Source organism: Mirounga angustirostris, unplaced genomic scaffold (genome assembly GCF_029215605.1).
Source record: "Mirounga angustirostris isolate CCGP_5_RB_7025 unplaced genomic scaffold, mMirAng1.0.hap1 SCAF_3, whole genome shotgun sequence".
Lineage (NCBI taxonomy): Eukaryota > Metazoa > Chordata > Mammalia > Carnivora > Phocidae > Mirounga > Mirounga angustirostris.
Window position 1 is genome coordinate 74472248 of NW_026991711.1, and position 27954 is coordinate 74500201.

Consider the following 27954-nt stretch of genomic DNA (forward strand, 5'->3'; position numbering starts at 1 on the left):
AAAGCTGTCATCATCAAGACAGTATGTACTGGCACAAAAACAGACACATAGATCAGTGGAACTGAGTAGAGAGCCCAGAAATGGACCCTCAACTCTATGGTCAACTAATCTTTGACAAAGCAGGAAAGAATGTCCAGTGGAAAAAAGAGTCTCTTCAACAAATGGTGTTGGGAAAATTGGACAGCCACATGCAGAAGAATGAAACTGGACCGTTTCCTTACACCACACACAAAAATAGACTCCAAATGGTTGAAAGACCTCAATGTGAGACAGGAGTCCATCAAAACCCTAAAGGAGAACACAGATAGTAACTTCTCCGACCTCAGCTGCTGCAGTTTCTTCCTAGAAACATCGCCAAAGGCAAGGGAAGCAAGGGCAAAAATGAACTATTGGGATTTCATCAGGATAAAAAGCTTTTGCACAGCAAAATAAACAGTCAACAAAACCAAAAGACAACCAACAGAATGGGAGAAGATATTTTCAAATGACATGTCAGATAAAGGGCTAGTATCCAAAATCTATGAAGAACTTACCAAACTCAACACCCAAAGAACAAATGATCCAATCAAGAAATGGGCAGAAGACATGAACAGATATTTTTCCAAAGAAGACATCCAAATGGCCAACAGACACATAAAAAAGTGCTCAACATCGCTCGGCAGCAGGAAAATCCAAATCAAAACCTCAATGAGATACCACTTCACACCAGTCCGAATGGCTAAAATTAACAAGTCAGGAAACAACAGATTTTGGTGGGGATGCGGAGAAAGGGGAACCCTCCTACACTTGGTGGGAATACAAGCTGGTGCAGCCTCTCTGGAAAACAGTTCCTCAAAAAGTTGAAAATAGAGCTACCCTATGACCCAGCAATTGCACTGCTGGGTATTTACCCCAAAGATACAAACGTAGGGATCCAGAGGGGTACATGCACCCCGATGTTTATAGCAGCAAAGTCCAGAATAGCCAAACTGTGGAAAGATCCAAGATGTCCATCGACAGATGAATGGATAAAGAAGATGTGGTATATATATATATATATATATATATATATATATATATATATATATATATATATATATATATATATACAATGGAATATTATGCAGCCATCAAAAGGAATGAAATCTTGCCATTTGCAACAACGTGGATGGAACTGGAGGGTATTATGCTGAGCAAAATAAGTCAATCAGAGAAAGACATGTATCATATGACCTCACTGATATGAGGAATTCTTAATCTCAGGAAACAAACTGAGGATTGCTGGAGTGGTGGGGGTGGGAGGGATGGGGTGGCTGGGTGATAGACATTGGGGAGGGTATGTGCTATGGTGAGCGCTGTGAATTGTGTAAGACTGTTGAATCACAGACCTGTACCTCTGAAACAAATCATACATTATATGTTAAAAAAAGAAGATAGTAGGAAGGGAAAAATCAAGGGGGGGAAATCGGGGGGGAGGGGAGATGAACCATGAGAGACTATGGACTCTGAGAAACAAACTGAGGGTTCTAGAGGGGAGGGGGGTGGGGGAATTGGTTAGCCTTGTGATGAGTATTAAATAGGGCATGTATTGAATGGAGGAATCATGGAACACTACATCAAAACTAACGATGTAATGTATGGTGATTGACATAATAAAAAAAAAAAATCTGTGGCTTCTGTGAGTTGATTCCTCAGTTATCTTCATCTAGGTGTAGAGTCCAGATTTCCAAAAAGAGATAAGGGTGCACTGGGCATTGAGTGGCCTATGTTAGAATCATCCTATCAGTATGTTAGCATCTTCTATGTAACAGTATAGCCAAGGTTGTCTGCAAGTTCCCAACTGCATTTTCAAGGCAAGTAATAGTAATCTTGAATTTTTCATTGTCTTTGTAATTACTTGAGGCCTTTTTCCTGTGAGTAAAGATAATTTAGTACACCACTTTTTTTGTTTTTGTTTTGTTTTATAATATGGTAAATAGAGGTGTGAAATATCTATGTCAAGGGGGACTGTGAAATCTTTGAAATTTATACTTTAGTGTAAGTGCTATGTAGCTCAAAAGAAGTATTTCAGTAGTATGTACAGTCTTTTAAAATCCAAGTCACATGTACATTTGAATTATTTCATATTTTTTATTAAGTTCAATTAGACAACATATAGTACATCTTTAGTTTTTGATGTAGTGTTCAATGATTCATTAGTTGCGTATAACACCCAGCGCTCATTACATCACATGCCCTACTTAATACTCATCACCCAGTTATCCCATCCCCCAACCACCTCCCCTCCAGCAACCCTCAGTTTGTTTCCTATAGTTAAGAGTCTCATGGTTTTTCTCTCTGATGACTTCCCATTCAGTTTTCCCTCCCTTCCCCTATTATCCTCTGCACTAATCCTTATATTCCACATATGAGTGAAACCATTTGATTGTCTTTCTCTGACATATTTCACTGAATTATTTCACATTTTTACTTAATTTTCACTTAAGTATCTTCCTGGGATTGTACCAAGATTTTTAAATCATTCTGGATCAGAATATTTTATAAGCAGGAAGTAGATTAGTAAAGGAAACATACATTGAGGCTAAAAACAAAATAGAGTTGAAAGAACTGCCCCTAAAAGCCCAGTGGCTTTCGAGGTAGCATTTTACAGCAACTTTAACAAATGAACTTGGTTGTGCTGTGAGTATATAGCAGTTCATTCAAAAATGCCACCTCAGATAAATAATTCAACATTACTTTGGCTGTGTGGGGTCTTTTCCAGTAGTATACAAATTTTAAGATTGTTTGTTCTAGACCTGTGAAAAAATGGTGATATTTTGATAGGGATTCCATTTAATGTGTAAATTGCTTTGTAGTATAGACATTTGAACAATATTTGTTTTCCAATCCATGAGCATAGAATGTTTTTTCCGTTTCTTTGTGTCATTTTCAAGTTCTTTCATAAGTGTTCTATAGTTTTCAGAGTACAGATCTTTTTACCACTTTGGTTAGCTTTATCCTGGGTATCTTATGGTTTTTGGTGCAATTGTAAATGGGATCGATTCCTTGATTTCTCTTTCTGCTGTTTCGTTATTGGTGTATAGAAATGCAACAGATTTCTGTACATTGATTTTATATTCTATGACTTTCCTGAATTCATGTATCAGTTCCAGCAATTTGTCGGTGGAGTCTTTCAGGTTTTCCACATAGAGTATAACGTTGTTTGCAAATAGTGAACGTTTGACTTCTTCCTTGCCAATTTTAATGCCTTTTATTTATTTCTGTTATATGATTGCTGAGGCTAGGACTCCCAGTACTAGGTTAAATAACAATGGTGAGAGTGGACATCCATGTCTTGTTCCTGACTGTTGAGGAAAAGCTCTCAGTTTTTCCCCATTGAGGATGATATCTGCTGTGGTTCTTTCATACATGGCCTTTATGATGTTAAAGTATGTTCCATCTATCCCTACTTTGTTGAGGGTTTTTATCAAGAATGGCTGCTGTATTTTGTCAAATGCTTTTTCTGAATCTTTTGAGAGGATCATATAATCCTTATCCTTTCTTTTATTAATGTGGTGTATCATATTGATTGATTTGTGAATATTGAACCAGCCCTGAAGCCCAGGAATAAATCCCACTTGATTCTGGCAAATAATTCCTTTAATACACTGTTGAATTCAATGTGCTAGTATCTTGTTGAGAATTATTGTATCCATGTTCATTAGGGATATTGGCCTGTAATTCTCCTTTTTAGTGGAGTCTTTATCTGGTTTTTAAATCAAGGTAACACTCGTCTCATAAAATGAGTTTGGAAATTTTCCTTCCATTTCTATTTTTTGGAACAGTTTCAGAAGAATAGGTATTAACTCTTCTTTAGATGTCTGGAAGAATTCCCCTGGAAAGCCATCTGGCCCTGGACTCTTGTTTGTTGGGAGATTTTTGATTACTGATTCAATTTCTTTGCTGGTTATAGGTCTCTTCAAATTTTCTATTTCCTCCTGTTTCTGTTTTGGTAGTTTATATGTTTCTAGGAATTTATCTATTTCTTCCAGATTGCCTAATTTGTTGGCATATAATTATTCATAATATTCTTTTATAATTGTTTGTATTTCTCTGGTGTTGGTTGTGATCTCTCCTCTTTCATTTGTGATTTTATTTATTTGGGTCCTTTCTCTTCTCTTTTTGATAAGTCTGGGTAGGAGTTTATCAATTTTATTAATTCTTTCAAAGAACCAGCTCTTAGATTCATTGATCTGTTTTCCTGTTTTTTTTTTTTTGTTGTTGTTGTTGTTGTTGTTTTGTTTTGTTTCTATTATCATTTATTTCGGCTCTAATATTTATTATTTTCCTTCTTTTGTTGGCTTTAGGCTTTATTTGCTGTTCCTTTTCTAGTTCCTTTAGGTGTAAGGTTAGGTTGTATATTTGAGATTTTTCTTGCTTCTTGTGGTAGGCCTGTATTGCTAAGTACTTCCCTCTTATGGTCACCTTTGCTGCATCCCAAAGGTGCTGGACTATGTTTTCATTTTCATTTGCCTCCATGTATTTTTTTTTTATTTCTTCTTTACTGTCTTAGTTAACCCATTCATTATTTAGTAGGATGTTCTTTAATCTCCATGTATTAGTGGTCTTTCTAATTTTTTTCTTGTGGTTGACTTCAAGTTTCATAGTGTTGTGGTGTGAAAATATACATGGTATGATCTCAATCTTTTTGTACTTGTTGAGGCCTGATTTGTGACCCAGTATGTGATCTATTCTGGGGAATATTCCATGTGCACTCAAAAAGAATGTGTATTTGGCTGCTTTGGGATAAAATGTTCTGAACATATCTTTTAAGTCCATCTGGTCTAGTGTGTCATTCAAAGCCATTGTTTCCTTCTTGATTTTCTGCTTAGATGATCTGTCCATTGCTGTAAGTGGGGTGTTAAAGTCCCCTACTATTACTGTATTATTATCAATGAGTTTCTTTATGTTTGTTATTGATTTTATATTTGGATGTTCCCAAGTTGGGGGCATAGATATTTACAATTGTTAGATCTTCTTTTTGGATACACCCCTTTATTATGATTTATTATGATATAGTGCCCTTCTTCATCTCTTATTACAGTCTTTGGTTTAAAATCTAGTTTGCTTGATATAAGTATGGCTACATTGGCTTTCTTTTGATATCCATTAACATGATAGATGTTTCTCCATCCCCTCACTTTCTATCTGGAGGTGTCTCTAGGTCTAAAATGATTCTTTTGGGCCTCCTGGGTGGCTCAGTTGGTTAAATGTCTGCCTTCGGCTTGGGTCATGATCCCAGGGTCCTGGGATCAAGCCCTGTGTTGGGCTCCCTGCTCAGTGGGAGCCTGCTTCTCCCCCTCTCTTTCTCCCTCCCCCACCCCCCAGCTCATGCTCTCTCTCACTCACTCTGCACTCTCAAATAAATAAATAGAATCTTTTAAAAAGTAAAATAAAATGATTCTCTTGCTGGCAGCATATAGAGGGGTCTTGGTTTTTTTTATTTCTTTTGACATGATGACCTTATGTCTTTTGATTGGAGCATTTAGTCCATTTACATTTAGAGTAATTATTGATAGATAGGAATTTAGTGCCATTATATTACCTATAAAGTAATTGTTTCTGGAGATTTTCTCTGTTCCTTTCTAGTCTTTGTTGCTTTTGGTCTTTCTTTCCCACTCAAAGAGTCCCCTTTAATATTTCTTGCAGGGCTGGTTTAGTGGTCACAAACTCTTAGTTTTTGTTTGTCCAGGAAACTCTCTCCTTCTATTGTGAATGACAGCCTTGCTGGATGAAGTATTCTTGGCTGCATATTTTTCCCCTTCAGCACATTGAATAGATCATGTCACTCTCTTCTGGCCTGCCAGATTTCTATGGAGAGATCTGCTGTTAACCTGATTTGTCTTCCCTTGTAGTTTAGAGATCTCTTTTCCCTTGCTGCTTTCAGGATTCTTTCCTTATCTCTGTGTTTTGCAAATTTTACTATGATATGTCTTGGTGTTGGCTGGCTTTTGTTGATTTTGATGGGAATTTTCTGTCTCTCCTCGGCTTGGATGTCTGCTTCTTTCCCCAGATTAGGGAAGTTTTTAGCTATAATTTACTCAAATAAACCTTCTGCCCCTTTTCACTCTCTTCTTCTGAGACTCCTATGGCATGATTATTATTACACACTATGGAGTCACTGACTTCCTTAAGTCTACATTCATGATCAAATATTTTTCTTTCCATCTTCTTTTCAGCTTCATTATCTTCCATAATTTTATCTTCTCTATCACTTATTCTATCCTCTGCTTCTTGTCATCATTACATCTAGTTGGTTTTGCATCTTGGTTATAGCATTTTTCATTTCGGCCTGATTAGTTTTTAGGTGTTTTACCTCTGCAGTAAGGATCTCTCTGGTTTCTTCTATGCTTCTCTCAAGCCCAGCTAGTATCCTTATGATTGTTGTTTTAAATTCTGGTTCAGGCATATTACTTATATCTATTTTGATTAGCTCCCTGTCTGTAACTTCTTCTTGTTCTTTCTTTTGGGATTAATTCCTCCATCTTGGCATTTTTGTCTATGTCTCTTTCTTTGTGTGTTAGGAAAGCCTGTGCTTGGCTTTATTTCCCCTAGAGTTAAAGCTTTGCAGCATTCTCTGATCAGTTGACCTGGTGCATGGGGGTGGGGGTGTGGGGGTGGGGTTGCTGGCTGATCCCTGCCTTCACCTCATCTGTGTCCAAGCCATCTGCCTGCCTGGTGTTGCAGTGCTCCTGTGTTTTATCTCAGGCATGCAAATGGGTTTCAAAACTCCAAATTTTGGGGACCAGGCACAGTGTGGACCTCACTGATCCTCTGGGGGAGGCTCTTGCCAGGCTGTGGTTGGTGCTGGTAAAGCAGCCCCACTACCAAGTAGGGGCTTGGGTTTTATGATGAAGCATAGCAAAAAGCCAGCATCCAGTTAGCTGCCCTCAGCAGGTGTCTCTACTCATATGCTAATGAATAGGACAGCTCAATGATGCCTGCTGGCTCTTTTGTCCCTGAGAAGCAGTGTTACCTCTCCCAAATGCACTCCAAGAAGGGGAACTGTCTCTCCCAGCATGATCCAGGGGATCCTCAGAGCACAATATATGCTCCTGGGCCTCTGCCCTCCTTCTCCACAATAACACTGCTATGCCCACCAGGCTCAAACCTGGCGATGGCACAGACTTCTAAAACTTCAGATTTTCAGCTCTACTGCTTATAAAAACTTGTGATAATTAGCCCAATTTTCCCCATCAATGGTTTTGGGGAAGTGTTTTTCTTGTGTAATCCCCGGTGCACTGCTCTCTCTCTGTGATAGGGCTCCCTCCCCTCTACAGCACCTATGATTCTTTTCTCCCCCAAGTCACATCACCACACCTCCTACCTTCCACAATGTGGCCACTTTTCTCCCTCTAGTTGTGCAGATCGACTTTCTGGGTGTTCAGAATGATTTGATAATTATCTAGCTGTATTCAAGGGACAAGGCAAACATAAGGTCCTCCTACTACTCCACCATCTTAACTCCTCCCTGATAGCTTCCTGTTTTTAGGGAGCAATTTAGAAAATTCCTAAATTGAAGCATACCACTTAGATAAATGTGTTTTTCTTCAGGTGCATGTTAGAATTTAGGCTTATTAATTCTTTTATAATGCAATTTTGAAGTGTGTGGTATCACATTTTTTTGTACTTTTTTTGTTCTAAAATTTGACTACTGACTTCTCTAATAATTTCTGCCAATCACCCAATCTTCTTTCTTCTCATAATTTTCTGTCTCAGCCAGCCTAAAATTTATAAACCAAGTCTTACTATCATCTTAAACTCTTTTGCACTTTTTTATTGTACTTACCTGGGGGTAAAAGCAGTCATGATTAACCATAAGTCCATGAGCTGTCGTCTGTGCCACTTCTTAGCACCTGACAAATCCCTACCAAGGCCATCGATGGTATGCTCCAGTCCATCTCCCTCACCTCTCTCAGACCATGCTCACTATGCCTCCCCTCACTATAGGGCTCTCCCATAGGGGCTTTCTTCTGTCCAGAATGTTCTCCAACACCTCCCTTTACTTACTTCCTTCTCCTTTACCCCAGCTCAAACTCCACTTTCCTAGAGGAGCTTTCACTAAGACCCTTAACAAGCTCCTACCTCTGCCTCATACTGTAACGGTGCCATGTAGGGACCCTTCCTTCATACCTATTTCCTTCTCACATGGCTCATTCATTTACTTGTCTGTTGTCTGTCTCTCTATATATGTTGGAAGTTTTATGAAAGTAGAGATAATGTCTGTGTCTTTGACACCTAATTGTGTCTCAAAAAAATTTAAGGAATACATGAGTGGATGAATGATGAGTGTCTGAATATAGATAGTGATAGAGACCCCAATGAAAATAAGTTGCCACAGAAATGGAGAGCATCTGTCTGGGTTGTTTTGCATGTTTCAAGTCAAATATGCACACCTGATATATGAAGCTCTGACACATCCCCTCTGCCATTATAACTGCTATAAATGGCACAGTTAGTCCTAGATCTCTCTGACTAAAGTGAGGATTGGAGGTAGCACACAGCTGAATATTTAAGAATCAAGATTGTGGAACAGTGACCATCGTAGAAAAAGTCATAGAGAATCATGTCAGTCCTATGAATCTTTAACTGTCTAGCTGCACTCATGCAGATTGACTCTTTCAGGGTCAGGGCCCTCTGTGGCTTAGACACTCAGATCTACAGACTTGCATGGAAGTCTGTGTTTGGGGTGGATGGCTACTAATGGGCACTACCCAGCTCTGTACAGTATCCCCTCTGGTAATGCTTCATAGCTACTAGGAAAATAGAGTCTGGTTTCACACGGAGACTGGGCCTGCTGCACTGCATCCCATCATATGGCCTATAGGTAAGGGATGTCCAGAGTTATCCAAGAGGGGAGAAATTGTTGCTTAGAGTGTGTAATGCTCATGTGTTATGCTCTATCTTTCCCACATAATACAGGATTATAAATACCTACAACAGAACATTACTAGAGGAGATTCGGGAGATGGAAAGTAGCAGAACTCAAGGACTTTATCCTCCTACAATGTTTAAAAGGAGGTGAGGCTGTTCCCTTTATCCTGACTTTTGTTAAAAAGCTGTTCTCATTCTTTTTTTTTTTAAGATTTATTTATTTATTCCAGAGAAAGAGAGAGCGAGCAAGTGGGGGAGGGGCAGAGGGACAGACTCCCCAAGCACACTCCCTCCACCCACTGCCTCTGAGTGTAGAGCCTGATGCTGGGCTCCATCCCATGACCCATGAGATCATGACCTGAGCTGAAACCAAGAGTCAGATGCTTAACCGACTGAGCCCCCCAGGTGCTCCTCTTCTCCTTGTTCTTTCCACCTTTCCCTCCCAGGTACTTCCATACTTTCCATGATTTCCCCAAGCTTATTAAGCACCTGTCAAACAGGCGTCTTGAACTTCATATCCCCAGCAGCACAGGCCCCTATTCTGCCACACCAGCTTCCCCTAAGGTCCTCCTTGCAGTGGATGGCAACTTCATTCTTCCAGTTTCTCAGGCCAAAAATCTTGAGGTCACTCTCACATCCTCTTTCTGCTATCCCACACCCATCGTGTCAGAAAATCCTATTGTTCCTACCTCAAAGTAAAACTGAGAATTAGATCATTACTAACAATCTGTACCCTCTTGCCCTGGTCCAGCCCCTATCATCTTTCTTCTGGATTATTTCAGTAGCCTCTTAACAGGTATCTCTGCTTCTGGCCCTTCCCATAGCAATCAGAGGGAGGACCCTTTGGCAGTGTAAATCAGACCACATCACTCCCTGCTCTCCACCTTCCCTTTACCTCCCCTTTCACTCAGAGAAAGATAAGACCCTTTCAGTGGCTTATAGTGCCCTACACACTGTCCCTTCATACACACACACACACACACACACACAACCAGTTTGAGATATCTCCTTATTGTTTTCTTTACCAAATTTTTTCTAAATGACTCATTTTGGAAAATCATGTTTCCACTCCACCTCACATGTTTTTAAAGAAAGCTTTGTCCTTTTCACAACCTTCCTTGCTATTATTTTAACAGATGGTGCATCAAGTTTGTATATCCTAACTTTATATTAACTTCTGGTGGTTGGTGGACAGACACCCAGATATCTGTGTTGGGCCAGAGAATTTGCTAATTTCTGCCACTTTCCCCTGCAGATTCTTGCAAAAAGGTTTAGATATGCAGGGTCTGTGTCCTCCCCACTAAATGAAGCTATGGCTACTGGAGGTCAGGGGAGTGCACTGCAGGAGAAAAGGACCAGGGCTTCTTCTAGAATTGCTCCCTTTCTCCCACTGCCTTGGAAGAAGACAACAAATTACATTGTTTACTTTCACAGTTGCTGCCTTGTTCCTACTGGTCCTGATCTGATGGCCTTGAGAGAAGAACAGGCCAAATGCTAGAAATTAATGTGTGTTAATATTTTTAATCTCTATACCCAAACTATCTCCAGGGAGAGGTCAGCTCCAATTGTCTGCCATAAGCTGGGTATTCTTCTGAGTGAAAGAGCCATACTCCTTCTCAGTAACAACAGACTTCTATTTCAGACACTTATATGAAGCCTGGTATGTCCTGAAGTTTTAAGTGGGCTTTCTCTGGATCTGGACTATTTGTACAGGAATTATAAGGCAAAGAATCAGTCTTTAACTATATTGAATGCCTGCTCTATTTGGAGTACTTTGTTAACTATGAAGGAAAGGGTCAAAAGCAACTGATGGTGTGAGCTGGGTAAAGAGGCCGAAAGGTGCTTTTTTTAAATTTAAATTGGAAGCATGGGCAAATCTAAAGTAAATGAATGGAGTGATTAATTATCACCTCCATATTTGGCACCTACTGAGTACTCAGCACTGACAGTATGAAGTGTTGGTAAAGATGAAGAGAAACTATAACTCTCGAACAATCAGTCTGGGCAATTGGCCATTTCTAATCAGTTTAAAGAAATGCTTATCCTCATGACCCAACAATTCCATTTCTAGGCATTTACCCAAGAGACTTTAAAATATGTGTCCGCACATCCAGGTACATAATGCTAAAAGATTCCCAAGTCAGGTACAACCCAAAGAAGACTTCAACAAGATACATTATAATGTAACTGTCAAAAATCAAAGACAAAGAATCTTGAAAGCAAAAAAAGAAAAGCTAATCACACACAAGAGAACTCTATGAACAGATTTCTCAGAACAAACCCTGTAGGCCAAGAACGGGTAGGATGCTATATTAAAAATGCTAAAGGAAAAAACAACCACCAGCCAAGAACACTGCATCCAGCAAAGCTGGAATTGAAAGTTTTCCAGACAAACAAAAGCTAAAGAAGTTCATCACCACTGACCTGCCCTTACAAGAAATGTTAAAGGGACTTCTTTAAACTGAAATGAAAGGACGCTAATCAGTAATAGAAAAACATGAAAGTATAAATTTCATTGGTAAAGGTAAATATATAGTAAAATTCAGAATAATCTAATATTGTAAAGGTGATGGATAAATCACTTATAAAGCTAATATGAAGCTTAAAAGACAAAAGTAGTAAAAATAACTATAGTTGCAATCATTTGTTAATAGATACACAGGATAAAAAATATAAATTGTGACATCAAAAACAGAGTTGTGAGGAGGGTAAAAATTCCGACCTTTAGAATGCATTTGAACTTTAGTTGTTATCAACTTAAAATAGACTTAAAATATAAATAATTTTATGTAAGTTTCATGGTAACCACAGAGCAAAAACCTATAGTAAATACACACAAAAAATAATAAATAAGGAGAAAGGAATCTAAACATACCACTACGGAAAATCATCAAATCAAAAAGAGAACAAGAAATGAAGGAACAAAGCAATTAATTACTAAACAGCCAGGAAACAACGAACAAAATGGCAATAAGTATACACAGGCATATCTTGTTTTATTGTGCTTTTCCTTATGGTACTTCACAGATACTTCTTTCGTTTTTTCCCTTTTCTTTTCTTTCCACAAATTGAAGGTTTGTGGCATACCTTGTCCACAAATCTGTTGGTGCCATTTTTCCAACAGCATTTGCTCACTTCATGTCTCTGTCACATTTTGGTAATTTGCACAATATTGCAAACTTTTTCATTATTATTTTTTATGGTGATCTGTGAACAGTGATTGTGACATGCTGAAAGTTCAGGTGATGGCAGGCATACATTAACAATAAATTATTTTTAATTAAGGTATGTACATTGTTCTTTTTAGGCATAATGCAATAGTACACTTAAGAGACTACAGTATAGTGGAAACATAACTTTTATATGCACTGGGAAGGCAAAAAAATCCACTTGACTCAATTTATTGCAATATTAGCTATATTGTGATAGTCTGAAACCAAGCCTGCAGTATTACTGAGGTATGCCTATGCTGATGAGTAATTTCTTTAAATGTGAATAGACTAAATTATCCAATTGAAAGACACAGAGTGGCTAAATGGATTAAAAAACAAAACCCATCTATATGTTGCCTACGGGAGACTCACTTCAGATGTAAGGACATGCAGATAATGAAGGTGAAGGAATGGAAAATGATATTCCATGCAAATGGAAACCAAAAGAAATCTAGGGTAGCTATACTTATATCAGACAAAGTAGACTTTAAAATAAAAACGAGAGAAAGAAAGGCATTACATAATGATAAAGGGGTCAGTCCAATAAGAGGATATGACATTTGTAAATATTTATGCAACCAACATAAGAGCACTACATGTATAAAGCAAATACTAACAGACCCAAAAAGAGAAATAAACAGCAATATAATAACAGTAAGGGACTTTAATACCCTACTTTCATCAATGGATAGATCTTCTAGACAGAAAATCAATAAGGAATATTAAGCCTCATTAGACAATTGGCTTAACAGATACACGCAGAACATTCCATCCCAAAGCAAGAGAATATACATTCTTCTCAAGAGCACATGGAACAATCTCCAAGACAGATCATACATTAAGCCCCAAAACGAGTCTTCGTAAATTTAAGAAGATTGAAATCATATCAAGCATCTTTTCTAACCACAATGGTATGAAACTGGAAATAAATTACCAGAAGAAAACTGGAAAATTCACAATATGTGGAGATTAAACAACACACTACCGAACAACCAGTGGATCAAAAAAGAAACTGAAAAAGAAATAAAAATACATCTGGAGACAATGAAAATGGAAGGGCAACATAGGGTGCAGCAAAAGCAGCTCTATGGAGGGTCGTTCATTACAATAAATAGCAACATTAAGATACAAAAGACATCTCAAATAAAAAACCTAATGTTACACTTTAAGGAACTATGAAAAGAAGAACTAAGCCTCAAGTTAGCAGAAGGAAGGAAATAACTAAGATCAGAGCAGAAATAAATGAAATAGAGACGAAAACACATAGAAAATGTCAATTAACAGCTGTGTTTTTCAAAAAATAGACAAAGTAGACAAACTTTTGGTTAGACTCATGAAGAAGAAAAGAGGACTCAAATCAGAAACGAAAGAGGAGACATTAGAGCTGATACCACAGACATACAAAGGATCATAAAGCCTACTACAGAACCACAGCAATCCTGAAGAAGAAAGCTGGAGGCATCACACTTTCTGATTTCAAACTCTACTACAAAGCTCTTCTATTACATTTTACTATAAAGCTAATATATATTGCTGTAGCAATCAAAACTGTATGGTACTGGTATAAAAAACAGATCTGGGAGATTGATACATAGGTCAATAGCTTTGTTAAAATTCATCACACTGTACTTTTAAGATCTATGCATTTTATCACATGCAAAATGAACCTCGATAATAAGAAACCAAACCAAAAATAAACACAATATCAATTGTACAAAAAGAAAGTTCACATAACAAAGGGCTAGCCTCCCAAAAAGATAAATTGTTTCCAGAAATCAGCAAGACCAAACACCCAAGCAATAGAAAAATAGGCAAAGTATAAACACACAGTTCATAGAAAAGGAAATACTAAAGATTCTTAAACATATGAAAATACTCTCAACTTTACTCATAGTAAGAAATGAAAATGCTAAGTACACAGGTGGGATATTTTTAATCTATCATTGTTGGCCACCCTTGGTTGGTGAAAATATGGGAAAGGAAACAATTATGGTAGTTAATTCGGCAATATCTATCAGAAATACAACTGCCTATGGCCTTTGACTCAGTAATTCCATTTCTGGGAATGTACCACCCCCTCTCATCCCCCAAATACTCACATATGTCCCAGTGTTAGGGACTGCAGCAGTATTTGGAACAGCCAACGTTTAGGAACAACCTTACCTGTGTGGTACATTCACATACTACAGTACTCTCTAGCTGTGAAAAGCAGTCGGGAAGCTCTCTGTGTACTGAGTTGCAAATGATTCCAGGATGTATTAACAGAAAAAATCAGATGTTGAACCCTTTGTACAATATGCAACCTTTAGTGCAAAAGGGCAGGAATAATAATATGTGAGCACTTTTTCTTATAAAGCACCTCTGCAAAATTAGCTAAGAAACCACTATGAGTGATTACCGGTAAAGAAGAGAGGTGAGGAACAAGGAAGATGGGAAAAGAAGTAGAATGTTTATTCTCCACCTTTACATATTTTCTCTTTAAAATTTTAACCATATAAATGCTTTATCTGTGAAAAATTTAACAGAGACAGACAGAAAGAGAGGAAGAGGGAGAGAGGGAGAAAAAAGGAGGGAATGCAAATGAGTAAATGGATTCTGGAAAGCCCAGAGCCAAATGTTCTTCAGCTCCTGCATATACAAGCAAAAGTAAAATCCTAATCTGAGTCTTTCAACCACTTTGGAAATTTTCAATTTTTTTTTATGATTAACTTTTTTAAATTCTGGTTCAGAACATTATCAATGGGTCACTTTCATTCTAGAGAGCAATTGAGGAGAGGGAAGTCAGTAGTCAGTTATTCCCAAGGCCACGCCCATTGTGTAATAACCTTTGAGCCGCACCAACTCAGGAACGGCTCCTTCAGGCAGTCCTTAGAAAACTTCCTCTGAGCCACCAAAAGGGAAGCCTTCCCACAGGAGGGCATGGTATAGGGGTACAGTTGTGGTTGTTGAAAGCAACTGCAGTTTGTCACACCAGTTGTGAGCCCCTCAGATCTCTGGAAATACCAGGATACATGGCAAATCCCAAAACAGCAAAAGGCTCCTATAGCCTGGTGACATCTTAGAAGTGAGAAAACAGAGGTTAGGCTGCATGGGTTTTTGTTTTGTTTTAACCCTATTTTTCATGCTTATAGAGAGAAAAAAAGAAGAAACAACCATGGACTTCCCTAATTATGCTGCTATGTTTACCCACAATGGCCCCACACTCTTTGAAATTTAGAAAGTATTGAACTTGGGGCGTCCAGTGTGGTCCCCTTGGGGTTTAGAGAAGGTGTCTCTTGTGCTTAGAGCTGACCCTTCCTGATACACACTATTCAGGGTCTTGAACCAGGAAATTGAGACAAAGATTTTTAAAATACACACCATAAAATCTCTAAGGTGCTCTGGGAGGCCAGAGGACTGACAGGACATGCATTGTTCCATTCAACTACTGGGGAGGGACAGTTAGGAGAGCTGTATATAAGAAATGTTCACAAGCAAAACCCCTATTTTAGAAGAAGCACCTTGTTGAGTGTCTGGATAATATCAATTTTATTTTAAATATATGAACAGTCCCTAAAACATGAAGAAGACTTTTTTCTTTTACCTTGCAACTTTTTTTCCCCCCAATAAATTTCTTTGAAATCTGTTCCAATGAACTAAAGTGAGGCTATGATTGATTTATTCACAGGGTGGAGGCAACAAAACTCAGAATGTCCGTAGCCAGCACACTGCACAAGATTGTCTTCCCAAATGAATCTTTTGATCAAAGCATCCCACGTAAGTAACATGCTATAAAGTAGGCCACAAGCTGAGACTCCACCTAATGACATAAAGGATGAGTAATTGAATGTTAGGTGCTTCTTGAGGAGATTAGGCCAAGTGAGATGAGCCAGACACAAAAAGACAAGGACTCTATGATTCCACTGATATGAGGTACTTAGAGTAGTCAAATTCATAGCAACAGAAAGGAGAATGGGGGGTTCCAGGGGATGGGGGTAGGGGGTGGTGGGAGAATGGGGACTTGGTGTTTAATGGGTATGGAGTTTCAGTTTGGGAAGATGGAAAGAGGTCTGCAGATGGATGCTGGTGATGGTTCCACAGCACTGTGAATGTACTTAATGTCCCTGAATTGTACACTTAAAACACCATTAAGTGGTAAATTTTATGTTACATGTATTTTACCACAATTTTTTTAAAAGGAAACTACCTGTGGTATTTTATATATTTTTTTAAAAGGTGAGGTAGTTCTCATAGGGCAGGAAGGTTCACCTGGATCCATCAAATTAATGTTCTTGACCTAAAGCAAGTGCAGTTTCAAAGAACGCAATTCCTGGTCAACCATTCCTGAATGATAACCTCCTTAAATCTAACATCCTCACGTTTTCAAGATCCTCTTACAGACTCCCAACATGCCATTTAAGATGGAAAAATGTTATTTGGCTCCAAATAATTTTTACCCTTAGAAAACTTATGTACCCTTTTTGGGGGTATGATGTTAACATAGCCCACGTTGGACATGAAAACCTTTAAAAGTTATTTCATTTTCCTGTCCTTTAATAAGAAGTGCATCCGAGAAGTGCCTAGATAAAAGATTTAGATCCTATGTGACTCATGTCTGATAATGTGAGTGATTACTATCCTGAGAAAGGAAACGAGTCAAACATAAAGGTAGTACAAACAAAGGAACGTGGGATATTTGCATGGAATGAGAGCTAACTGTCCCTCTTTTCTGACCAAGGTGCTCACCGAAAGTTGTAGGATTTTAAAATTCTAGATTCTTTTATTGTCCTTTTTCATATCTCTGAGATTTACATGTCTCTTTCTCCTTTGCACACACACACAGTTACTTCTTCCTGTCCTGTGCCCAGCACTTTGCTTTTCCCCCTCTCCCTAGATATATTTAAGCAGAAGCAGCAGAAAGGTTACCAAAGGTAAAAAATGAACCAGGACAAGAAAATAAAAAGTACAACAGATGTCTTAAGGATTTGGGTTAACATCTCTCCGATTTTCTTTCCCAAATGATGACCTTGATTTCTACATCTCAGAGAAAAATGGGCCAAAAATGAACTTCCAGGCGCTCTCTTCACCACCTCACCTGTCAGCTACTTCCACCCACACACTCTGTCTTCCCACTTGTTTCCACAGACTGGCTTTCATGCCAGTGCGTGGCCACTGACTCCTTTTGCTCTTGTGCACCCGAGAATCTCATTCCCGTCAGTCTTTCCTTTGTCTCCTAGGTCACCACTTTTTCACTCTCCTCTACTAGATCATTCTCACCAGCACACAAAAGTAGAACTTTCTCTGGACCGCACGTTACCCATTAGAATGTGCTTCATGTCATTGAACTCCTTTGCAGCAACAGTTCTTGGTCAAATGGTCTGTATCCATTTTCTCCAAATCCCCTTCTCGCATTCTCCCTTAAACTCACTCCATCAAGCCATCACCCCTACCACCTAACTGGCATTTCTCCAGTCAAGGCCACCAATGATGTCCAAAACTGAGCCCCTGGTCTCCTCTCCCACCAAGCCTGCTCCACCTGCAGCCTTCACTTGAAGACAACTGCATGCTTTCAATTGCTCAAGCCAAAATTCTTGTAGTCCTTCTAATTCCTCTAACATATTAGATGGCTCTGCCACCATATTATATTCAAAGACTGACCACTTCTCACTCATACCCCTTTTGGCACCCTGCTTTGGACCACCACCACCACCACCTGTCTGAATTTCTGTAACAATCTCTTAACAAGTCTCCTGCTTCTACCCTTGACTCTTGTACAGCAGCCAAAGTGATGCATTTAAGATCATGTCAGCACAAGCATATCAATTTTCTGCTCAAAATCCTTCAACGGCTATCTATCACATTCAAAATAAAAGCCTTACAGTGGCCAAAAAGGACTTATCCGGACCCTGTTACTTTCCTGATGTCATCTAATCTGCTTCCTCCTTCATTCCACTCCAACCTCTGTGCTCTTCTTATATCAGGAATGCTCCTGCCCCAGGGCCTTTGCACTGGCTGACACTTCAGCCTAGAAAGCAAATCTTTCATATATCTGTGCTGCTCACTCTCTCATTTCCTTCAAGTCTTTGCCCAAAAATTACCTTCTCAATGAACCCTACCTTGACCACTCTATAGCTACACAACCCCACCCCTGATTTCATTTTTTTGTTGTTGTTGTTCATAGCTCTTTAGTATACTCTTGGGTACTATGATTAACTCTGTTATGTGCTTATTATCTTCATATGCTTACATAATTCATCTTTATTGCTAGAATGTAAGCTCTGTGAGAACAAGGATTTTTGCTTTGCTAATTTATTCCAAGAACACATGTACATAGTGGACACTCAGTACAAACCTTAAGGAATAAACTAATTGACTAATGAAGTGTCCAAGCAGAATTATGTATATTAACTAATAGCCATTTCTTCTTCCATCTGTCCAATGTCAACTATTGGAAATGGACAAAATGGAACCAATATTTATTGAGCACATACTGTGATCTTGGCCACTGTTAAACACTGGGTCTTTATTGCACTAAATATCTGAAGCCACCATGTGGAGACAGTTATTAAATACTTGTTGAACAACAAGTTAATTGAATGAATCCTCATTTTGCAGGGAAGGAAACGGTTCAGCAAATTTCGTCACTTGTCTTAGATTATATAATTAGAAACAGGTGGAAGACAGACTGAAACTTCAGTCTGTCACATTCCTAAGTGCCACATAGTACAGCTCCATGGGAATTTAGTTGACACACGGAAATCTGATGGGCAACTGCATCCCAGCTTTGCCTCTTGACTTGCTATGCGACCCTAGGCATGTCACTTACCATCTCTGAGCTGCACTCTACCTACCTTTTTGGTACTTCATGCTATTGGGGTCACTGTAGATAATACGGAGTGTTAAAGGACATATGTATCTGGATTCAAATAGAGGGATAAGTGCTTTATGCAGGGATCACATGTTCCTGAAACCACTACCAAACACTTCACAATATATGAGGATATGAATGACTTTAAAATATCACTGAATATATGAGAAATAGAAAAGTATATTTCAGTTACTTTAAAAATATTTTTTAAATATTGTATAGGAAGAAATTATTTTCATGACTCACTTTTTAAAACGTTAAAATAGAGAATACTATTGGAGGGTTAGAAATCGTATAGGATTACAAGAGATTCGAAGGTGTGTTCTCTATGACATTATCTTTTGTTGCTGGAGGTGAAGTGCCTCAGCCAGTTTGGAGGTTTTGGGGTCCTGTAGGTTTTTCTGCATTTCACCACAATATTAACTTGAATTTGTAAAGTGCTCTGAGCTCCTCAAATAAGAAATAGACAGGGAGGTTCTCTGTTAATTGCAACTAATAACTCTTTCTTGAGCCAGAAAATTCTGACTTTAAGATGTTATCAGACTCCCAAATTTATAATGAAGTGAACTAAATGAGACAATTATGCCAAAATAATGAGAAATGACATGGCTGATTCTGAAATCTGCTAAACGTTTTACCAGGTTGAAGAAAAAAAATGACTTGGAAATTCCTTCATCCTTCACCTCTACCCTCCTCCCCCTTACCTCCCTTGCCTCTGTCCCCCATCCTCCCGGATTCTGGCTGCAGCTGAGCATTTAGTAAGCAGATGCACTGGGAAACCAGCCCGGGGAAGTTCAGGAGTTGGGTCCATGGACAGCTTTCCCCAGGCCCCGTCATTACTTTGTGGCTGTCAGGACTTCCTGAAAGATGAATGAAAGTGGGAAAGGCTAAGAACTGGAAGCTTCCTCTGAGCTCCCCATTTGGATGCAAATGGCAGCTAAATGTTCATCAGGCAGAAACTGGTGACCTGATGGTGTATCTTTGTCAGGCTGAGGGGTGTAGGCTGGACGGGTGGAGGGTCATGGTCCCGGGTTGTCCCTCTTCAGCTCTCACTCCTCCCTGAGAACACTGCAGATAGGAAAACCAGCCTAGATTTCCAAAAGATACCATTTATCTCTGAGTAGCAGCAGATCCTGGTTTCCTGTGGCCAAATCTTTATACAATTTGGGGGACCTTTTTAGGAAAATTAGGTTTAAATGCAAATATTTAGATGAGTAAAAAAAAAATCACAACAAATTACTAATATACAAAAGAGAATTCTAAAACATTACCCACCCTTGAATGGGGGTAATGTGGCTGAAACTTCATCAGCTCACAAAAGAACTTCTCTGTGTACATGTCTTGTAAGAAATAAGGAGAAATATTTTTTCAGGCCATATCTGAAATATTGTTTTCAGACCTGCCTGCTCCCTGGAAGTTAAGGCAAGAATTAAAAACGGGGGGGGGGGGGGGAAGGTTTTATGTCTCCATTTGAGTGGGGAAAAGACAATTTAAAATGCTAACACATCTTCCATTTAAAAAGGTGGGGGGGCAGTAAATAAAGAGGGCAGGGATAGGTTTTATTTGTTCACTTACAGCCCTCCTTGTTTTTAGGATTAGAACATTTAATATAAAAATGAAGGGACAGCTGTTTTTCCACCTTTGGTTGGTTGTGTGGCTGACAGGAAGTGGGCCCACTCTCTAAAAGAGGCGGTCTCTGAATGCTCAGAAATCCTGCCTCTGGGTTTTCCTGCCACACCTGCAGGCCCTGTCCTGCAGTATTATGTTCTTCATAGCCACTCAGAGCATCCATGGATACACATGGGAAACACTTGGGTGGCTCTAAAAAATGCCAAAGTTTCACCTTGAGATTGTGATCAAGTTCCTCTGAGTGGGAAGGAAAGAGATTGAAGGACATCCCGAGGGGTTGGAAGTTATTGATACCAGCATCTACCCACATGTTGTGGTTCAATTGGCCTAAACAGTGGTTCTTTATGCCTTGTATTTAGGCCAACAGCAGGCGCATCAGCTGAGAAGTTATTAGAAATGTCAGTTCTTGATCCCCTATGGCAGACTTACTAAGCCAGAAATTCTGGAGGTGGGGCCAGTGGTCGCCAAGTGAATTCTGGTGCACACTGAAGTGAGAGAACCACTGGTCCAGGGTTGATACCGGATCCTGGGATTTTACCAGCTTTCAGGTGATGCTACTGAGAAGTCTGAGACCACCTGTCTTTCCTTCCACACAGAAGCATTGCAGTAAATCCAATATAATCAGTATATACCACATAGATAGAAGTTACTTTTCTTCTTTCAGTTGTGGCCCCAGAAATGGGTATGTTTAAAGGGCTCCCCTAAGTGGTTCTTTAATACAGCCAAACCTGCAAGGTGCTCCATTACCATTCTCTCAACATACCTCTCCACTTTCCCTACCTCTGTCACTGGCCTGGCTGATGTGGCCAATGCGTCTCAGTTGGGTAGGAATCTAGCTTTCAGTCAGCAGAATGCTCCCTGTACATTAGTGCTCCTAACAGATTCCCCTGTGCTTTATTTACTCTTTCAGATGGGTACGCATTTTCTCAAGTAGAACAAGCTGTGATTACTCAGGAAGAACTAGTCCGTTCTTATAACACTACTAAAAGCAAAAGCAATAAGATAAGTATGGACTCTTCTGACTCCAGATAGGAGTGAGGTTTGGACCACGACATCCTGTGTTCTCATGTCCTTCCCCAAGACTGCAGAACATACCAACACCCCCGAACACTCATTTTCTTGTGGCTCTGGGCAGACAGTTTGTTATTTATGTATCAATTGAGTCACAATCTTTGGATATAAATAATGGGGGAAGCCTATTTTCTTTTTCTTAATTGGTCTTTAATGTTTTACCTAACCTGTTTACTTTTCTGTTGTTTTGAGATAATTTATCAGTTCAGTCTAAAGTATAAAATTAACATTTTGTTTCACCAAAATTTAAGCTTTGGTACAAGTTGTTTTGGGAGAAAAGGTAAAGAAGGTCATGATGCCTAACAAGCCTGTCTTAGTTGAAAAAGAGTCACACAGAAACTTTGTATTTTGAAAACTCACATATTAAGGCAGGCATATAAAGGCAGCATATAAAATATTTTTCTAAGTAGGCTCTCCTGTCACTTTGAATCATACCTTATTTGTAGGATATTTGCACAGTATTCTTGATTTTTTAATGAATTCACATAATAGGTGTAATATACTATAATCTCAGGTTTCAAAATCAGCGTGCAAAAATCAACATATCTTATTTTCTGTACATTGATCTAATCTCCATTCTGACTCCCCCATGCATTAGAACTTAGTGGGAAATTCAGCCACAGTCATTCTTGGGACTGTGCTTCAGGCTTGTACTAACTTCCCTGGGTTTCACACAGTGCATAGCATTGGGGCACCCTCTGTTCTTCTGTCATCTTCCCACACAGGTCACCACTAAAACAAATGGTTTATTTTGGTCACTTTATGACGCTTCTGTACCAGGTAGGGGAAACTGGAACCTCTAGGGAGGTTGGAAATCCCCATGCCTATTAATGATTCTAGGTCACTAATTCTGATGTGTGGGAGGGTTTTTCCCCATACATCCAAAGAATTCTCAGACACCAGTTGGGTGCCCTACAATTCAACTCAATTCTGACACTATCTACCTGAACATCAGACCCCACAGGTTAAGGACTCGGTCCCACAAGACTGCCTCCCATCCCCACATACACACTTCAGATGCCAATCCTAGGCCCAGATTATCACCTGTGCTTCTGACCAACTGGTTATAAGTCAAAGGTTCCCATGACACCCTCCTTGGATTCAATTAATTAGCTCGAGCAGCTCACAGAACTCCGGAAACCCATTTACTCATTAAATTACCAATTTATTACAAAGGATATTAAATAATATGAAAGAATATGATTCAACAACCAGATGAAGAGATACACAGGACAAGGTCCCAAACAAAGCAGCTTCTGTCCCAGTGGAGTTTGGGCCCAGCATGGTAACACATGGAAACATTCTGGTTCACCAACACAGCTTTCTAAAACCCTTCCTTTTGGTTGTTTATGGAGGCTTCATTACATAGGCATGACTGACGAAATCTTTGGCCGTTGGTGATTGATTCAACTCCACTCCTTCACCCTCCCCAGAAAGGGGTGGGTGGGACTCAAAGTGCCAACCCTCTATTTATTGGTGGTTCCCTTGGTAACCAGGTCCCATCTTAAGTTTTTTTTTCCAAAAGTTACCTCATTAACATAAATCCAGTTGGGGTAGAAAGGGACTTAATAGGAATCAAAATATAGCATTTCACCTTTATGTGTCTGAAGCATTTTCAGGAATTGAAGACAAGAAACCAAATATTATAACAAAAGATGTTCTCATTGCTCTTATCACCCAGGGAATTCCAAGGGTTTTTGTTGCTGTAAGCCTGGAACCATGGACAAAAACCAAATATAAATGAGAAGTATTTTGGTCATTCAGATGACCTTCTTGACCAAATATTTATTATAAATCACAATATTGTACCTGTGGTCTAACATTGCCAGGAAAGCCATTCCTCTCCTGGAACACATCATCATCCCAGTGCACCCTGAGGGGATGAGGAGATAGTTTTTGAATTCTTTCTGTAGTCTGAAGTCCCCTTTCTTAGACCCATTCTACTTAGTTTTTAAAAGCAAAAGTAAGAATTCTTGAAGATGGAATCCTCTATTTTCTGTCCTTCTTTAAAAAAAGAGATTTTATTTATTTATTTGACAGAGAGAGACACAGCGAGAGAGGGAACATAAGCAGGGGGAGTGGGAGAGGGAGAGGGAGAAGCAGGCTTCCCATGAAGCAGGGAGCCTGGTGCAGGGCTTGATCCCAGGGCCCTGGGATCATGACCTGAGCCGAAGGCAGATGCTTAATGACTGAGCCACCCAGGCACCCCTATTTTCTGTCCTATCCAAATGACTCCTGAGGAAATAACCCCAAAAGCCTGATAACTATTGGAATGGAGATAAAGCAACAAGAAAAACATGGGGGAAGAAAAACCTAATCAATTAAGATACAAATGTAATGATCCAAAGGGGCACATGCACCCCAAAGTTTATAGCAGCAATGTCCACAATGGCCAAATTATGGAAAGAGTTGAAATCTCCATCGACAGATGAATGGATAAAGAAGATACGGTGTATATATATATATATAATGGAATATTACTCAGCCATCAGAAAGGATGAATACTTATCATTTATATCAATGTGGATAGAACTGGAGGGTATTATGCTGAGCAAAATAAGTCAAGCATGGGCGCCTGGGTGGCTCAGTTGGTTAAGCGACTGCCTTTGGCTCAGGTCATGATCCTGGAGTCCCGGGATCGAGTCCCGCATCGGGCTCCCTGCTCGGCAGGGAGTCTGCTTCTCCCTCTGACCCTCCTCTCTCATGTTCTCTCTCATTCTCTCTCTCTCAAATAAATAAATAAAATCTTAAAAAAAAAAAAAGTCAAGCAGAGAAAGACAATTATCATATGGTTTCATTAATAGGTGGAATGTAAGAAACAGTGCAGAGGATCATAGGGGAAGGGAGGGAAAACTGAATGGGAAGTCATCAGAGAGGGATACAAGCCATGAGAGACTCTTAGCTATAGGATACAAACTGAGGGCTGCTGGAGGGGAAGTGGGGGGAGGGTGGGGTGGGCATTAGGAGGGCACGTGATGTTATGAGCACTGGGTGTTATATGCAACTGATCAATTATTGAATACTACATCTGAAACTAATGATGTACTATGTTGGTTAATTTAATTTAAATAATTAAAAAAAAAGAATGTAAGCCTAAAAAAAAAATCCCAAAAATGTATCCATGAATGGAAAAACAAAATGTGGTATGTCCACACAATGGATTATCTGACCATAACAAGTAATTAAATACTGATACATGCACAACATGGATGAACCTTAAAAACTATGCTAAGTAAAAAAAAAAAAAAAAAAAAAAAAAAAGCCAGTCATTAAAGGCCACATATGATATGATTTCATTGGGGAAATTCATAAGCAAAACTATAGATATATAAAGGAGATTAGTAGTTGCTTAGGGTTGGTGGGAAGATGATGGGGAAAGGGTTAATATGTAAAGGGTACAGGGCTTCTTTTTGAGGTGATGAACATACTCTAAATTTGACTGTAGTAATAGTTGCACATATTTGTGAATATATTTTAAAAAAACATTGAGTCATGTACTTTAAATGCATGAATTAGTGACTTAAATCTCAATAAAGCTATTTTCAAAAATTATCCAGGTGAATTCTACCTCTAATCATAATGTATTAGTCTTGCCCTCCTGCTTAAAACTATTAGAAAACTGGAAATATATATGAAAAAAATATTTTCAGATATTGGACAAAGGGCAGCATAGAAATATAATCCCCAAGAGAAAAGAATTAAAGTAAGTCATACTATTTCCCAGGCTTTCTTCCTAGAGGCACTTTCCAGGCCATGGTGCAGAAAAGTAGTACCCAAGCAAAGCAGTCTTCTCAGTGAACTGGGGAGACTAAGCTAAAAGTTTGGGGAGGCGGAGGCAGCTGATATTTGCTGGGTATAGTACTATTGAGAAAGGAGCTGTACAAAGAGTTCTAGACATTTATTTAGGGATATTCTAGAGTAAATAGCTAGATGCTAACCTACATATATGTGGAATGAAACTCAATGAAGTTGGGCAAAGACAACTACCAGAGACATGTAAGCTGGACAATTCACAGAACTTTCACAGGATACAATATTTAACCAAATAGGGTGGAAAGGGTTTGATGAATACTTGAGATATTCCACAGAGACCCCAAAAGACCCATACCTTAATAGTGTGGCTAAGCTAGCACTGTAGCAAGAACTACCCTAGACTCATGATCTTATTTTAACAAAGCTTATTTTAGCAAAGCTTGAAAAGAAGCATCCAAAGCATCAAAGGGATCCATAGTTAATTTAGCTGCCTGTAAGAAAAAAACAAGCCCTCTAACAGAAGAAAACAAATCCAGGCACTTCAGTGTAGTAATAACAATGTCCAACATCTAGTAAAAAAATAAATAGATATTCAAAGCAGCAAAACTGAATCCATAAGCAAAATAAAAGTCAATGGAACAACCCAGAACTGACAGAGATGATGGAATTAACAGACAAGAACTTTAAAAACTTTAAAACAACTATTACAAATATGTTTAATGAGTTAAGGACAACATGAACACATTGAAGAAAAAAATGAAAACCATAAAGAAAGAAATGAAACTTCTAGACCTGAAAAAACCATGCTAAATGAAAATTTTATTGAATAAGTTTAGCATATTGGACACTGCAGAATAAAAAATAAAAACTTGAACATAGCAGTAGAAACAATCCAAACTGAAACACAAAGAAAAAGGCTGAACAAAAACTGAAAAGAGCATCAATTACCTGTGAGACAATATCAAGCAGTTTTATATGCATTCTTTCGAGTTGCAGATAGAGTAATAGAAAAAAAATCACTGAAGAAACAAAGGCAGAATATTTTCCAAGAATGGTCTGAGAAGCATAGCCAACCCATAGCAGGCTAACCACACACACACACACACACACACACACACACACACACACAGCATAATCAATTTGCTGAAAATCAAGGATCAGGAAACAAATCTTAAAATTAGCCAGAAGGTAAACACATACACACACACAAACACAATAAAGTTAAGAAAAAGCAAATTGAAAATGACCACTAATTTCTCAGAAAAGCCAAAAGGAAATTTGTTGAAAAAAATATATATATTGCCAACCTGAAGTCTATAGCTAATGAAAATATCCTCCAAGATGAAAGGGGAAGATAAGGCATTTTTCAGACAAATATTGCAACAGTTTACCACTAACAATCCTGAACTAAAAGAAGATATTTAAAGGAAGTTGTTTAGGCAGAAAGAACATGAGGAGGTGGAAAATCTGGTCTACAAAAATTTCAAAAATGGTAATTCTTGGAGAAATATAAAAGAACTTTATTTTCTAATTTAAAAATGTTTCTGGGGGCATCTGGGTGGCTCAGTTAAGTGTCTGCCTTCAGCTCAGGTCATAATCCCAGGGTCCTGGTATCGAGCCCCACATCGGGCTCCCTGCTCAGCAGAGAGCCTGCTTTCTCCTCTCCCTCTGCTGCTCCTCCTGCTTGTGCGCTCTCTGTCAAATAAATAAATAAAATCTTAAAAATAAATAAATAAAAATTAAAATGTTTCTATTAATGCAAAATTAGTAACAATGTATTGCAGGGTTTATAATATATGTAGAATAAAATATATGTCCACAGTAGCACAAAGGAAAGGAGGGAAGGAAAGAATTATACAGTTTTTACATTATATATGACTTACTATTATTTAAATGTAGTCTGTGATACATTAAAGAGGTATACTATAAATTGTACACAACCGCTAAAAACTTAAATAAAATGGTATCTCTAATAAACCAGTTTATGGGATAAAAATGGAATACCAAAAATAATTAACAGAGAGGGAGGCAAACCAAAAGAGACTCTTAAATACAGAGAATAAACTGAAGGTTGCTGAAGGGGAGGTGGGTGGATGATGGGCTGGGTGGGGGATGGGCATTAAGGAGGGCACTTGTTAGGATGAGCACTGGTGTTATATATTATAAATGATGAATCACTAAATTTTACTCCTGAAACCAATACTTCACTATATGTTAACTAATTTGAATTAAAAAAAAAAAGGCGCAAGAAAAGTGGGAAGAAATAGAAAATAAAAAGAATAAAAAATAAATAGAAAGCTGGTAGATTTAAACCCAACTATATTTATAATTACATTAAATATAAATGGTTTAAATACTCCAAATAAAAGTCAGAGATTGTCAGACTCAACCAAGAAGCAAGATCCAACAATATGGTGTTGGCAAGAAATGCACTTTGAATATAAATACATAAGATGAAAAACTTCTAGAGATTTGTTGCACAATGTGAATACACTTAACACTTCTGAACTGTACACTTAAAAATGGTAAATTTGGGGTGGCTGGGTGTTC

General features: G+C 38.6%; 1 protein-coding gene across 1 annotated transcript in view; it reads left to right on the top strand.

Moving 5' to 3' along the window:
- LOC135363787 (phospholipid-transporting ATPase IB-like) overlaps window positions 1–21612 on the top strand; it is a 204783-nt gene extending 183171 nt beyond the window's left edge. The window contains exons 34-37 of the mRNA XM_064585806.1: window positions 8941–9039; window positions 9339–9587; window positions 11967–12049; window positions 21491–21612. Coding sequence (XP_064441876.1) covers window positions 8941–9039; window positions 9339–9587; window positions 11967–12049; window positions 21491–21612 — 553 coding nt within the window. The remainder of the gene's footprint in view (window positions 1–8940; window positions 9040–9338; window positions 9588–11966; window positions 12050–21490) is intronic.
- Window positions 21613–27954: the final 6342 nt, after the last annotated feature.